The 16239-nt window shown below is 29.4% G+C and overlaps 1 protein-coding gene, 1 long non-coding RNA gene and 2 pseudogenes across 2 annotated transcripts; all 4 read right to left on the reverse strand.

Moving 5' to 3' along the window:
* Window positions 1-324: 324 nt before the first annotated feature.
* Window positions 325-597, reverse strand: LOC139784456 (uncharacterized). The gene is made up of 2 exons (XR_011721566.1): window positions 473-597; window positions 325-394 (listed from the first exon to the last, which is right to left on the reverse strand). It is a non-coding gene; the product is annotated as an uncharacterized lncRNA (long non-coding RNA).
* Window positions 598-865: 268 nt separating this feature from the next.
* Window positions 866-1362, reverse strand: LOC139784455 (uncharacterized). Its single transcript, XM_071723638.1, has 2 exons — window positions 1164-1362; window positions 866-1102 (listed from the first exon to the last, which is right to left on the reverse strand). Exons 1-2 carry the CDS (start codon window positions 1320-1322, stop codon window positions 896-898), a joined length of 366 nt encoding a protein of 121 aa, XP_071579739.1. The 5' UTR covers window positions 1323-1362; the 3' UTR covers window positions 866-895.
* A 2771-nt stretch (window positions 1363-4133) lies between these two features.
* LOC139784452 (uncharacterized) lies at window positions 4134-7565 on the reverse strand (annotated as a pseudogene).
* On the reverse strand, window positions 7468-11388 carry LOC139784450 (uncharacterized; annotated as a pseudogene).
* Between the last annotated feature and the right edge of the window lie 4851 nt (window positions 11389-16239).

The following is a 16239-nucleotide window of genomic DNA, read 5'->3' on the forward strand; positions in this document are numbered from 1 at the left end:
TGTTTCACTCCTCGACGTCCGATGACTCCATTCGGTGTCTGAACGGTTGTAATTCCCGTCTCATCCATATTCCATATGCAGTGAGCCCGAAAATGCCTTGGAAATGCACCCGGACTGCTTACTGACCGATTAGCCCCAAACACAAGTTTCAGGTTTGATCGCCCACGAAATATTAGACATCAACGATAATGAAAAAACTACACTGGATTCGTGTTCAGCATGCATTACTCTTTATCATCACGTACCTCGAGATTTGGAAAGCAAATATTATTGCAGATATTACAAAATTTCCACGCGCAGAAAATGTAACTTTCACCTTTCGAAAACACGTTTGCCCTCGTAAAAATCATAACACGGCAGGTAACCTGCCGAAACTCCGTTGGTCACATGGGTACTATAAGCAGCGTTTACAATGTTAATAGCGAGTTCGCACAATACACAGGTTCCGAGATATTTGATTAGACGTATTTACCCCGTAGACGTTTTAGCCCCGGTCTCCCCTATATATTATACCAATATTATTTAGTTCTGCTATTATTATTGGGGCTGGTGTTGCACTTAAAGCACTTTCATTTCCAGTTCTTAGTTCTTCTATAGCATTCCAAAAGCATAAAATATGTTTGTGTACGTGCGTGTGTATATATATATATATATATATTCATGTTTTGTCTAAACATAAATATTTATATAATATGAACAACCATATCCATTATAATTGTAGTGTTCTGTTTTCATATGACAAAGATTTAATTGACTATTTTTATAGACTTCTCTACGAAGCTTTTCTATCCAAAGGCAAATTAACATATTCAAAACCTTTGTCGTATAACAAAAACAAAGCAATGTAATATTAGCATTTCCCTAATCTAAAATCTCCTTGGTGCAGTGCATGTTTTTATCTTAGTTCACTTACAGTACGTTCTTCAGGAAAACTGTCAGGTACATTGCACAATCCTTCGACATAGTCTTTTCCTATAATTCCTAATATTCGTTTGTCTAATTCAGATAATTTAATATTTATTGGATTATTTCCTGTCATTCTTCTTTCTTTTCTTAGTTTTTGTACTTTATCAGAAACTTTTGATTTCAAATCTCTCCATGTCTATAACAAAACTTTATTACTATTCAAATATAAAAATGCTATCAATATATCACATACTTACAGTCTTCCAGGACTTTACATCTTTTCCTTTTCTCTTATTTGATAACATATTTAGGTCTTGAGCTAACTCCTCCCAGCTACCTCTCAAATTTTCATTACCATGTAGTGTGGTAAATTTTCCTGAGGCAACATGTGGATTCCGCTCAAAATATTCTACCATTGCTTCAATTTGCCTTTGCGTGGCACGTCCTTGCCTTTTTGATTGTCTGAAAGAAGCATTATTACATTAATATATTTATTATAATCGACTTAACTGACAAGAAAGACATTTCCGACCAAAGATTTTGGTCCGTTGATGTAATATAAATAATTTTTAATTTCAAACTGCTACCTAATAGTTAGGGAGCTGGGTGCCAAATTGGTATATGATTTGTTCATGTTTCATATCGATAGGGATTAAAGTTCAGATCAATACGAATCGATTTGGTCCAGTCAATTAAGATCCTCCGTCGCTGCGTTTTTGCGTTACAGCGCTTCAAATTTGTAAAAAAAAAGAGTACTAAATCATTTGTTCATGTCTGCCTCTGAGGCTGATGGTCAAAATCATCCTGAAAACGAAGAAAATCCATGAGGCAGACATCCAGGGCTCTGCATTATCACGGGACGTAGTTGTAAAAATGTAAAAAAAAAGCTCTACTAAGTCATTTGTTCATGGTTCTAGTTGCGTCCATTCGATTCATTATGACTCCCTGAATACGAAAAAAATTTGGCAGACATTTTGCTTACTGATTTTGAGCTGTACAATTTTTTTAAATTCATGGAAGCAAGGGAAAGCGGGTATTACGGCTGATTATTGTTATTATTAATAGTTTATAGTTTATTAATAGTTTATAGTTTATTAATAGTTTATAATTTATTAATAGTTTATAGTTTATTGTTATTATTAATAGTTTATAGTTTTTAAAATAAAAAAAGCAAATAAATTTAAAAAGCGTCGTCATCGCTGTCGTCTGAGATACTGTGCTGGTTTTTCGATTGATCAGTGATATCCTGCCGTGTCACTGATCTCAGCTGGCAGCGCGGTATCACAAAATTTTAGATTGAATTTTTTGCGAATTAATAACGTTTGTGCACATTTTTCAAACGTTTTATTAGTAAATGAAATAATTTTACTCGCTTCTGGTTGTTGGCAAAAAACGCAACGTTTCTCTGGCTCTTCCATGGCGTGGTGAGCCAGAGGCAGACCAAGAACTGACGTCCAAATTTTCACCGTAGCGTCTCTGTTAACTGTCTGTTTACATACATACGTACATATTTATAAATATGTACGTATGTATGTAAACAAACAGTTAACAGACTTAGAACCCGAATATTTGAAATATGTTTTGAAAATCGCTCCTATCGATTGCTTATATGTAACATTAATTATTTTCATTAATATTTTGTAGACGTAGAATTTTTTACTTGTAGCTTGGCGCGAGCATCGAGTTTTTCAAAAAAATATTCAAATGGTCTGCCTTTGGAATATCAGAGGCCAGGATGTCTGCCTCATCGATTTTCTTCTTTTTTATAAGAAATCTAAACATCAGTCCAAGAGGCAGACATGAACACATGATATAGCACACCTTTTTTTTTAACATTTTTGAAGCGCTGTCAATTGACAACGCAGAGGCAACATGCTGGCAGACCATTTTTCTGTGGTCCTCCACATTGTCTTTAATCGAACAATTCAGGTCTGCCAAGTGTACACTTCATATACACTTTTTTAAATCATAAAAAAAGTTTAAAAAATTGATTACTACAAAAGTCAGAGCCCTGGATGTCTGCCTCTTCGATTTTCTTTGTTTTCAGAAGGATTCTGAACATCAGCCTCAGAGGCAGACATGAACAAATCATATAGTACTCCCTTTTTTTTAACAAATTCGAAACGCTGTCAATTGACAACGCAGCGCTACCATGGTGGCAGACGCGGTCCTTAATGTTTCTTATGGTACAATTATCGCTATTAATAATGTTTGCCACATGAACAAATCATATAGAAATTTTGGCACCCAGCTCCCTAACTATAATTGGCTGTATTCAATCGTCAATTACTTGTCAGTTAAGTCGATTATAATAAATATATTGGTTTATCATTGGTTTACAAACTACATTTGTGGTCCATTATTACAATACTTTAAAATGTTAAAATATAACAACCTTAATCCCCTAACCTTCTTATGATTAATATTTGCATATTTAAAACTATAAATAAAGAATTTTATACATGAATTATGTACATACATTAACAGATTTCCATAATTTGGGCTGCGTTCCGATATTCATTACGAGTACTGAAAATCTATAGCATACGTGACGTAAACTATAGTACTCGCAGTGAATATCGGAACGCAGCCTTGATCCCCAGACAGCACATGGATGTCGTATGGATATCCTAAGGACATCCTTTTTTCTCTACGGGATGTGCAGAGGACATCCTGTTATAATCCTGATAATTTTTCAGGATGTCCTGAGGAATAGCAAATGAGCGCCTCATGCTATACCTAAAAACATCCTCAGGACATCCTGCTCAAAGTCCTACGAATGTCCATGAGACATCCATAAGACGTTGTAATTTTTAAACGTCCATAATACATCCTGAATATGTTATTGAGGTACTTTACAGGATAATTTAAGGATAAATTTAGACTTACACATACATGAACTTTGTTTTACAAATTTTAATTTTATTTTCACACATATACGTACATATAAGAGCATATTTTCCGTATGCGCATATATAATTTATTGAAATATATAAAAACAAAATTCTTTTTAATGAAATTAAACATTCTGCAATTATTGAATAATTAAAATTAAACCTTTTTGATACACTATAAATATAATTTATATAAGATATGTTGTGTGTATATATATATATATATATATATATATATATATATATTATATAACATATTAATATATATATATATATAGTATAGAATATATAATAAATGTTAAATATAACACAAAATATAATCATTTTAAATAATTAACGAACATTTGCACTGATAATGAAGCTTATGTAAAACTTATAAATTTGTTCGCGTTAGATATATTATTTTTAATTTGAAAAAATATTGAAAAAAATAACTGAACCTATATCTATTATAAAATAACTGAACCCTATATCTATTAAATAAAATAAAAAATACTTGTATCTTATAAAGTAGTAAGCTTACTACCAGCGCGAGTTTAGCTACTGCTTTTTGCTTTTTTGTCAAAATAAAAACGTCACCATCGATGGACAAGGTGTTGGACGTAACCTCGGGTCATCAAGCCTTCCTTATATTAAATATCAAATAAATTTTTTCAAAGCCGGCAATTATTTCTTCAACGACTCAAATATCTGGACCATATAGACGTTACTCTTAGATATTTGGACCAGTTTATTCATTTAAAGTCATCTCTTCTGCTAAGTCCTCATCATCATCTTGTGTAGAAACTGTACTCTTATCCATGCTAGAATTTTTTAACAAATTTAAAACTTAAAATAATATATAATATTATTTTATTATTCAATAAAATTTATAAAAAATAACATGCATACTTTTTTTTCTTCATGCTACGCTCACTTGCATGCCTTAACCAGGATTTAATTGGTTCTGATATCTTCTGTTCGGTAGTCTCAGGAAAATAGATTCGTACAGCACCTATAATATATGTTAAAATGTCAAAGTATTAAAAAAAAATATTTAATAAAATATTTAGAAATAAATATTTAAAAATAATAAAATATTCTATCTGAACTGAAAAAGCTAAGTAAGATTATAAGAATGAGTAAAAAACATGATAAAATAACATTAATATATATAGTAATACATAAATATGGGTATATATAAATATATAGTAATTTTAAAAAATCCAATTTGATATAATTAAATCTTTAAAAAATTGATTGAATTTGTTAACAATATAAATAATTTCATAAGGGGCTAGCGAACAAAGCTAGTTCTTGGTGCTTGTAATTATATCTCTTCAATTGACGAATACATATCCTGGCTGAGGTAATATTTTTCGCAATAATTTCTTTACAGTTTTTAAATAATTAACTCGTCGATTTAATTTACGGGGAGGGGAGGGTTTTAATGTTCCAACGATAGCTGTGTTTTCAGTCCGACATTTATCGGCTCGCAGTTTTTAAAATTGGAATATTATATGTATTCGTCGATTAAAGAGATATAATTACAAGCACCAAGAACTAGCTTTGTTTGCTAGCCCCTTATAAAATTATTTATATTTATAATATGCATGAACATGACAAAACTAATCGTTTGTTAACAATATTTTTTTTATGCAGAAAAATATTTCACGTATTTATTTTAGTAGTTTAAATATTATAAATAATAAATAGAAATTGTATTTACCAAATATAATTTTTCGTAAATATAAATCGAAAAATGAACGTTTTTTCTTTCCGCCAATGTAGCTATATAAACTTCCAACTGAATCACTCAGAAGTCTACGTAAGATGTTAAATGTAAGCGATTTAGCATCCGTTCCACCTATTCGTGCCACTTGTATAATCTAAAAATTAAATAATAAATTTTTTTATAAATAAATAAAATAATTATAATTATAAATTACATTTAAAAAATTAATAAGTTTAATTTTTTCGATTCAATTATTTTTAAAGATTATTTTTCAAAATACGCATACCAATGCTTTACGATTTATTTTATTCTCAATTAATTGTTGTTCGAATTTTTCTAGCTCTTCTAATGTTTGTAACGGAAAGAATTCCATGTAATCTAATTCGACATCTTTCTTTTTCATTCCATCATCTAATACAAAAGTTTGGACTTGATTTTGTATACTATCTAATTTAGTGTTTATTTTTTTCTGTTCCTCATGTAATGTTGATATTTTGAAGTCTATATCCACTAATTTTCGTATAACATATCGTTGAAAATCTGTTGTTGCTGTAAATATATAATATATCTATATATATAAAATAATAAAAAAATACGTTCTATAAAACATAAAATATATATAATACATACAAATGTAATATAGAATACACGAAAATTTACATTACAAAATAATGCAAATTAATACTTACAAATTGTAGAATCAGTTTTACAAGTTTCAGAGCTGAACTCTTTTTCTTTGATACTATTCTGATTAAAATCACGTTCTATAAGAATAAAAAAACAGAAAATGTAAAATATTAAGATGAAATTAGTTTCTAACTATTTTAATAATATAGAAATAAAATAATTTACTGAATATACTGAAAATATAAAAATACTGAAAACGCGACACTAAAGATAAAATTATTATAGAAATTATTGTTGTAAAAATGATTATACGTATTTTTATCAATTACCTGTAATTTTTTTTATTGAAGAAGAAAATGTTTCTACATTTGTTTTGTTTGGGTTAATATTTGAATTGTTATTTTTATATTCGGTCGGTTTTGATACATTTTTATCTATATAAATGATAAGTAAATAAATTATTATTGTAGTGTATATATTATAAATCTTTTTACTATATTTAATATACTCTATAAATTTTTTTACTAACTTTTCAATGGCATTTTAATTGTTGAATTTTCATACGACTGTTTATCAAGATTTTTTTTGTGTGGAACCTTTGGATACGATGGTACACAAACACGTTTTTCCTCTTCACTCAAACTTTCTTCACTACTTATAACAGTCTTGGCTCTATATTTTCTACTCCTTTTTGAAGTATCATTATCTTCACTTTCAGAATTTAAATCTGAAGCAGAATATAAATTCTGCTTTTTTTAATTTTTTCATTCCTTTTTTATATGTACCTTAAAAAAATAAAATTATATAGCAAATAGTAAATATAAAAATAAAAATTATTTTATATTTTTAAATAAAAAAATACTTCTTAATTATATATTTCACTTTAACAATTATACTCTAAAGTGTAAGTATTATAAGTTTGTAAAAATATCTATAAGTTATATATGCTACAAACATACTATATTTAATACTATTTTAATATTGAAGAATATTGAATGAGCAACAAAAGAAGAATACACTCAATTATCTAATAAATGTATTATTTATGTATATTTAATGTAATTATTTATTTTATTTTTTGTATGTACTTACTTGCAGTTGCTAAAATTCTTCTTATTTCATGTTGCGGCCAATCGTCTATTTTTGAAATACATTTTTGCACAGCTTTTCTAAATTTTTCGGTTGATGTGAAAGTAGGCCAATATGCATATTTATTATTTTCCGTTATCCAAGAAGAGGGTATCATTTCCAGTCCATCGATCAATTCTACTATGGCATACCGTTCCATAGCTCCAAACTAGCAGTTATAGATATATATTAAATATATTTTATAGAAATATATTTAATATACATTATAAACATACAATATATATAAGTGTTAGTATATTAAAATATAAAATATACATTATCTAATTACAATAACTAAAATCTATAATATATATATATATATTTTTTTTTAAATTCAATTTATTAATGTAACAATGGAAGTACTACATATTTATTTTCTAATAGTGGTAACTTAACATATTTTGTATCAATATTTTTTATTGACCATATTTCTAATTGACCTAAACTATGTACACTAAATATTTGTAATAATGATGAGGGACATGGAATGTTGTAAAAATCTTCCTTGTATAAAAATTTTCGACCTATAATTACATCTACATTAAGATCTTTATTATGTGCTATGTTTTCTATTAACACAATAGTTCCATCAGTTAATGCGCAACAACTATCAGCTTGTACATCTATACGTAAAGTCATATTTTCTTTTCTTATTATTTTATATTGTGGATTGCAACAGCTATGTATTAATGGACTAGATGTATGAATAGATTTCAAATCTACTGTAAAATGATTAGTTTCTTTTGTCATAAGTTTTTCTGCTACTTTATTTTTTTCATGTTCAATATATCTTCTTACAATTTGTTGTAAAGGTTTATCATATTTTTTTAATAGTTTCTTTAATGTTTGTAAATAATTTTCATATTTAAACGCACTAAAATTATCTAGTGGACCAAATTTTTTTACATCTTTTACAAGATGAATAAGACCGTGTACATTGTAAGAAACGTTATTTTTACCATAAATTAATGCAAATGTTGTAACGAAATGTTCTAATAATTCTTGACAATAATTAAATAAATTAAATGAATCTTGTAATTTATTGGAACATAATATTCTAATAGCTACATGTAAAGTTAAAAAATGATCATATATATCTCTACGAAGAAAATTTTTAAAAACTACAGGTTCTGTATATAAAAGCACTTCTCGATATTCTGTTGCTTTCCACAATTTCACATAAGTTAGTGATCGAGGCTTTCTTACAAACTCACATGGTACATTTCTTTTAAAAATATTTTCTAAATTTAATGATATACTTTGACGCTTTCTATTTTCTAAACGAAATCTGTTATCACCAAATAGCCATAAATATAATAAACGACGCATAACCCCTAGACAAACTAAATGCATATAATCTAATGGTATATTATCTACAAGATCAAAATTTGGAATTTCTTCAACAATTGTGGTTCCAATATGAAAATTTTCATCAGTCTTTAATCTGAAACCTAGATCTGTTCTCAATGGAGCATTTATTTCAGGAAAACAAACTTTATTACAACGAAAATCACCTTCAGTTATACATTTAGTGCAACTCGAATAGCCAGTATGTCCTTTAATTTGTAATATAAATGATTTGGCTGGAGTATCACATATTATTGAATCTATACTACATTTAATGTGTTTATTATTGAAAAAATTCCATCATTACATAATAGTTTTGCTTCTTCTATGAATTCTTTTAGAAACTCTTGTGAATTAGAAGGTTTTTGTCTACCGTAATATGCACCAATAACAAAAACTTGTTTTGATTGTACTACGGAACCCAAAATTGGCCACAATTGTTGTTGCGAAGACTTTGATAATGGTAGTCCATCAATATTTATACTTATTTTTATATTACTTAAATTTTTTGAAAGAGATGAAAAGCTATTTTCTATTGCCTTTAATAAACCAAAGTGATAATATTCTCCGCTAGCACAATTTCTAATATTTGTACTTCTTGGTGTGCACAAAAGTGTTCTAGGATCAGATGGTATGTCATGATGACATTTAACACATGTATATTGTTTTATTCCTCTTAAAAGACTACGTAATGATGCCTGTGCAATGTTTTCTTTAACTGCCCAACTGGCAAGAAATGTTTTAAAATCACTTTTTTCAGTATCTGTACTATCATCATCATTATTATTCAAAAACTCTTGCTCTAATAAAGGTAAAAACTCATTGCTTTCACTTTCGCTGCTTGAAGCAGGATTCATTTCCTCAAGATCACTATCGTTTGATAAATTTGCATTCATTGATATATCCAAAACATTCTCAATAATTTCAGATGTTGGTTCATTAGATAATATTGGTTTATTAGATGATATGTTAGAATTTAAAGTTTCATTAATTATATTAGCTTCTAATTTCCTTATTTTTCGTTGGGTTGGAGAATTAATTGTATGAAACGTTTTTTTATGGTTAGGATGTGGCATTTTAACCTAAAATATTGTTTGAAGTGTAAGCTAGGTAGTAAAAATGATCGTGTTCTAAGAGAGGAAACGACACCTTATCTTTTATTCGAATGGAGAGAGAGATTGTGATTTGTTGAATGGTGTTGACAATATATTAACGGTGTGACGCATTATACCGTTGAACGAGACGAGTTATATTAATACGCAGTGTAATATATTAATTGGTTTCCGACGAATAAAACCAATATCTTAGTAATTTAGCCGCAAAAGATAAATACGAGAGAAGTAATGTAGTGATCTTGAAGTTATTAATGCAATATGATATTGCCGCAATCAATAATATTCATATAATATACGCATATTCACATAACAGCCGAACTTTATCAAGCAACGACGTTTCTTCTGCAAGAAATCTTGATAATAACTATTCGATCAATCTAAGAACATTCTACTGTCGTACGCAAACGTTAATATTCAATAACCGCCGAGTAACGTAAGCTGAGACACTTCACAATGCTGACAACATAATATTCTTTACATAAATGTGCGCGCTAGTTTTACTCTAATTTAAGCAATGGCCAATTGCATAGTAATTAAATCTTGAACTTTCATTATCTAGGTTGCAACCGTAAGAGAATGCGAAGGAAATTTAAACTGAGCTCAGTTTAATAAAATATGAAGTCAGGAGACTTCTTTCTCGTGTTCAACTAGCTCTCGTGTTATCTGTAATCAAATATCGTAACTGGTCGGAATGTCCGTTAAACCAGGCCGCGTATTGAGATTATCAATGGTATGAATACTGAAAGTGTTACCTGAGATTAGAAGAATTCTCTGTTTTATAATGATATAATCCGTTGATAGGATTATGTCTCGTGTTCGCCCTTAGGAAAATTTACTTAAAGTTTTTTAGAGTTACTTAAAGTATTTTAAAGTATTATAAAGTATACTAGCCGTAATAATAGTATACTAATAGTATAATAGTATACTGACAGCCGAGCGTAAAGTTTTCTTTAAGTTATTAACCTCAATAAAAACTTTATAAGCAAGTCGCAAATATACTTTAAATTTACTTTTAACAAACGTAATACTTATAAATACACTTTAACTTTACTTTTTATAAAGGTAATACTTAAAGCTGATTTTAACTTATGCGTGTTGTTTCAACAGTATACTTAAAAAGACAAGTTCCCTTTTTCACCACACTTGCACCACACGAGACATTAAGAAATATTATATCATATATCCAATTCAAAATTTTATTACTCTTTTTAAACTGAATTTGTTTCTTAAGATGATTTTTGGAAAATTATATATTTGCGCTGGTTATGACATATGTAGACTATATATAACACTTACATCAAATTAAGAAGTAGTCTACCACGTAAGGCAGTTGGCTCACGATCCAGAGGTCCCGAGTTCGAATCCCACCAAGGTAAGTGTGTTTTTCAAATACGAGAAAATATTTATAATCATAGACTGCATCTTAAAAAACAAATTTAGTTATAAAATAGTAATAAAATTTCGAAATAAATAATTTTTTTTTATTCCGGGTGAATATCGGAAATCAGTGTCCTCTAGTATTAAGAGGACTGTAATCTTAAGTCTAGTGTCTCATGGTTAGAGGATATTCCTCTAGATTTTAAAATATCTTCTTGAGACCGTATTTCAGAAGAAAATCCTCTAAAATTAAGCGGGAGCCACTAAATGACAGAATATTTTTTTTGGGGTGATTAATAGTAATTGCATGAGTTAACTTAAAGTAACCTTTAAAGTATATTATAGAAATACTTAAAGTTTGGTTCGAAATCACTTCTAGTTTATCAATAGTTTATCAATAGTTTATCAATAGTAATTTCTTTGGTAAACTTTCTAGTTTATTTTAAGTTTTTTTAAGTAAATTTTCCTAAGGGCGTCACCACCAAAGTAATTAGTATGGCCAATAAGCTATGAACTCGTCCCACGAGTGACTCTTTCTCGAAATGGCGACGATCGTCCTTCTAGAATCGTTTGGTAATGGCGGTGCTCGTTTTCTCTCGTGTTTCTGAATGTCGTACGTCTCTCGTCCGCTTTACTGCGGATATCCTCTGTCCTCGTCTCTCAATATTAATCCCTCGCTTTATCACAGGATTGGAGAAGTAAAAGTAGAATTAGACGCACGCAACGACTAACACAAGAATCTATGTTGCACCCGAATCGTCTCAATGCAGAGACGCGCACACTTCGGTGGTCGAAGGACGAATGAATCTTCGTCGCTATGCACGCTCGTGCTCGTTCGGCCCGCGCATGCGCCGTAGCGCCCTGATCGCGTGATCGTAGTACGCTGCGCAACGACTTCAACGTCGAGCGCGCGGAGGGATGCATGTATCATGTTACGCTCGCTTATGTTTATATACAATCTCTCTCTCTATCTTTGTCTCTCTCTTGATTCTTTTTTCTAACAAATATTATTTATTCTTATTTTCTAAAAAACTGTAAATGTTAAAATCTTGCCTTTTGATTTCTCCTCGAAGATTCACAAAAACTCGAATATTTTAAAATAAACTTGCATTAAACACAGGCACAATTAATAAACTTGTCGATAGAAGCAGCTGCTGAGCACGAGGCTGAGCACAATCGGGCACACAATGGTATAAAAAAGCGGGAAAATTATATGACGTTCATTTCGTTACTTTCGTTGCTAAGATACTGCGTATACGCAATGACTGCGTTTCGGTAAGACACCGCTACCGTAGGGCTGCGTTCGGAAACGTCACCCGGGTACACACGAATATACTCCCTTCTCCTTCTAACTCGCTGAGATAGAAAGAGAAGGGAGTATACTCGTGTGCACTCGGGTGACGTTTCCGAACGCAGCCTAGCGCTACACGAATGCGTACCAGCCATTGGCTGTTCATGGCGATACTATGAACAGCCAATGGCTGGTACGCATTCGCGGTGTCTTGCCGAAACGCACCCAATATCTTTATTGTTACTTGCAAATCCAACATCAGTTCAGTTGAAGCATTTCTTACACGTTTTACTGATTTAAAAAAATATATTATCAATCTTTAAATTTAATAAAAGCAAGTTACAATTAATAAAAAAACAAAAATATTCTTTTACATATACAAACAACATATATATGAAAAAATATATATATTAATATATATTTGTTATATGTTGCTCATATAAGTATAAGAATTTTTTTATTGTTTTTCTTGCTTTTATTATAAATTAAAAGATTGAATCCTTAACAGGAGCATACATGTTCGAAAGACGTTCAGAGAACATCTAGAAGATATTCTTTGAATGTCCTCTGAATGTCCTCTGAACGTTTTTCGGAGATATGTGCTGATATAATATATATCCAGTGGGTAACCAGTAAGCATCCAGTGCATTTCTAATGGATGTCCTGTGGATATTTATGGGACATAATAAAATTATATTTATATAAACAAATATTCTAAAAATATTCTAATATTAAAGCAAACTGCAAATAATTGCACGTTCTTAATAAATTATATTATTATACAAGTATTTTTAATTAGACTTTACACAGTATTTAGGAAAAAATATAGATCTTTATAGACTATTTATATATATATTGACGATTAAAATTAAATTAAACATTTTATATATAACTAAAAGTAATTATATATGCACATTAAATCTTTATATAAATATTTGTACAAAAATTTTAAATGTCCTATAAACCTCCCAGGATGTCCTGGACATAGTCAGGAAATTCAAAATGTCCTATAAATCTCCCAGGATGTCCTGGACATATTCAGGATGATCCTGAGGACGTTTTGTGCTGTCTGGGTATATTAACGGTAGAGTTTGTTTCTCGAATTTAAATAAATTTCGTGATAGGACCGATTTTGATTTTAGATCTAAATCTCAAGAAGAACACCACATAAATTCAAAAACTTCAGATCTCGAATTAATCAAACATTTAAATATGATTGATAATTTTCCTGTGGAGCCGATGCATTTAATTGATCTAGGTGTTACAAAAAATGTAGTAGTGAATATGTGGTATTTTGGTAAACCATCAACAAAATTATCTTATGCACAAATTTCAGAAATTTCTCATTTATTAATAAATCAAATTAAAAATATTCCATTAGAATTTAATCGTCATCCGAGATCATTAGAAGAAAGTAGGAGGTGGAAGGCTACAGAATTTAGACAATTTTTATTATCCACAGGTCCTGTTGTTTTAAAATCTGTACTTAATCGTGACAAATATCTAAATTTTATGTCTTTAAATGTAGCCATCACTATTTTATCATCTCCTCATCATGTTAGATATTTAGAGTATGCTAATTCTCTTCTTAATTATTTTATAAAAACTTATATAATCTTGTATGGCAAAGACAATTGTTCAATTAATATTCATAATTTATTACAATTATACGGTGATGTGAAAAAATTTGGAATTTTACAAGAATACAGTGCCTATCCCTTCGAAAATTATATGCAAAAGATAAAAGGATATATTCGTAAAAAAGATAAACCATTACAACAAATAATAAATCGTATATATGAAGAAAATTTTGCGAAATTAAATGAAGAAAATAAATTAAATCCGAAACCCAAATTATTAAATAAACATGATAACGGACCTTTAGATCAATTTCGGTATACTAGTCTGTGGGAAAAAATAGTATTTTTTAATTTTACTTTGAAAATAAAAGAACCAGACAATTGTTGTACTTTAAATAACGGTGACATTATTTTAATTAAAAATATTGCTAGTAACAATGAAAATACAGTAATAATTGGGATTAAATTTGAATCAAAAAAAGATTTTTATAATGAGCCATGCAAGTCTTCTGATTTAGGTATATATTTAGTAGAAAATGTTGTTAATGATCTTCAAAGTTGGAACATAAATGAAATATCGCATAAATGTATAAGATTACATTTTGAAGATAAATTTGTTATTTTTCTCTTGTTTCATTCCGTCTGATCAAATTTAGATAGATTTTAGAATTTTAATAATTTTATTTTTACATATTAAAAATTTTTAATTTAAGATTATTTAAATAATGTCGATTATATTTTACAATTAAAATTAATAAAAATATAGATAAATCATTCTTGTCTTAAATCAGGTTTAACTTCTCAATATTAAAAAAAAAAGATAAATAATGTTCTAAAGAATATTATTATAATATAAAAAGTATTATTCTGAGACTATATATCTGAGAATTAAATAAATTTTACGATAAGACAAAAAATCGAGTTCCCCTCTGTTCGTTAACGGCTTGATTCCGAATACTTATAATTGAAATTATTGATTTAAAGTTATGTATTTGAAGTTGCGTACACAATTTGTTAATAATTTGCAGGAAAAAATGGCGAAGATATGGACAGTTGTCATTTTCACGGAAGAAGATACTGTAGAAGCAGTTCCAAGTAATTGGATACACGATAACAAGTGTTACTGGCCGTCACTCACATCTGAAAAGTTAACCGCCGCAATCAAAAATCATAATGAACCTAATGTTTTTTGGCCCTTATATCCTATCAGGATTTTGCGAAATGGAACTTTCTATAAATATACTACTACTTATTGCGTTTTAATGTATCAATTGACGAAAAATCTATTTATTGCATTGTCGTAACGTTATATTTATTTTGTTCTAGCCAATTATTCCACAGCACAAGAAAAATGTCGCAAGGCAGAATATTCATCCGATATAAATTCTGATAGGTCATTCGGAAATAAAAGGAAAGTGACAAAAAAAACTTATGGCTCTTCGTTTGAAGAGAACAATTTATCGACATCAGACGATAATAACAATTTGTCTCCAACTAAATTACCGACTCCACCACGTTTAACAAATGGTTCGTATACATTTATTTATTTGATACATTATAGAAATTTTGTATAACCATCTTATTAATCAAGAAACATGGTAGTATCTGGTCGTATTTTTTTACTTTTTAAAATCTTTTTAAAATAAAAGTATAAAATTGAGCTCGTATTATAAATAATTAATAATAGTTAAATATAGGCCTTTTTTACGAGCATAAAATATAAAAATGTTAAATATAAACAATCAACTTTATTTATTTATGTAAATTACATTCTTCGGAGGCGGGACGTTTTGACATTCACTTCTTTCTCTTCAGCCGCTATCATTTCAATTACTGTACGTTGTGATTGTTAAGAAAGTAAACTCATATTATTTTAATAGCATAATGTACATGCACACTCTCGCACACTCTCGTTATGGATCGATCTATCGATTGCATACTCTATGTCAATTCTCGATTCTTGTATACACACTATATTAAATATATCGTTCATTCGCCATTAGTACACGAAGCACATTGCATTGTGGTCTGATTTTATCCCTGCTAAAATCCTGCACCATCAGGTTATGGGCCCAGAAGACGTACAAAATCAGCAATAGAAACGAGCAAAAATATTTTGAAGCGAAGGACTGCGGTAATATTTTTTCTCTTTGCGTGTGAGCCGTGTTAAAAGGAGACGTTAAAAGTCACGCGCCGCAAAACTTAACCTAAAATTGCGCGCGGTAGAACGTACTCGAAGGAAGATGTCTGTCTCTCAAGG

Source organism: Temnothorax nylanderi, unplaced genomic scaffold (assembly GCF_030848795.1).
Source record: "Temnothorax nylanderi isolate EJ_2023f unplaced genomic scaffold, tnyl_v1.0 TNYL_tig0630_pilon, whole genome shotgun sequence".
Lineage (NCBI taxonomy): Eukaryota > Metazoa > Arthropoda > Insecta > Hymenoptera > Formicidae > Temnothorax > Temnothorax nylanderi.

Bases quoted from the DNA above. Each gene is read 5' to 3' on its own strand.
- LOC139784455 (XM_071723638.1), bottom strand. From the start codon at position 1,322: ATGGTAGAATATTTTGAGCGGAATCCACATGTTGCCTCAGGAAAATTT. The intron at 1,103-1,163 runs GTAAGTATGTGA...GTTTTGTTATAG, and splicing joins ATGTAAAGTCCTGGAAGACT to ACATGGAGAGATTTGAAATC.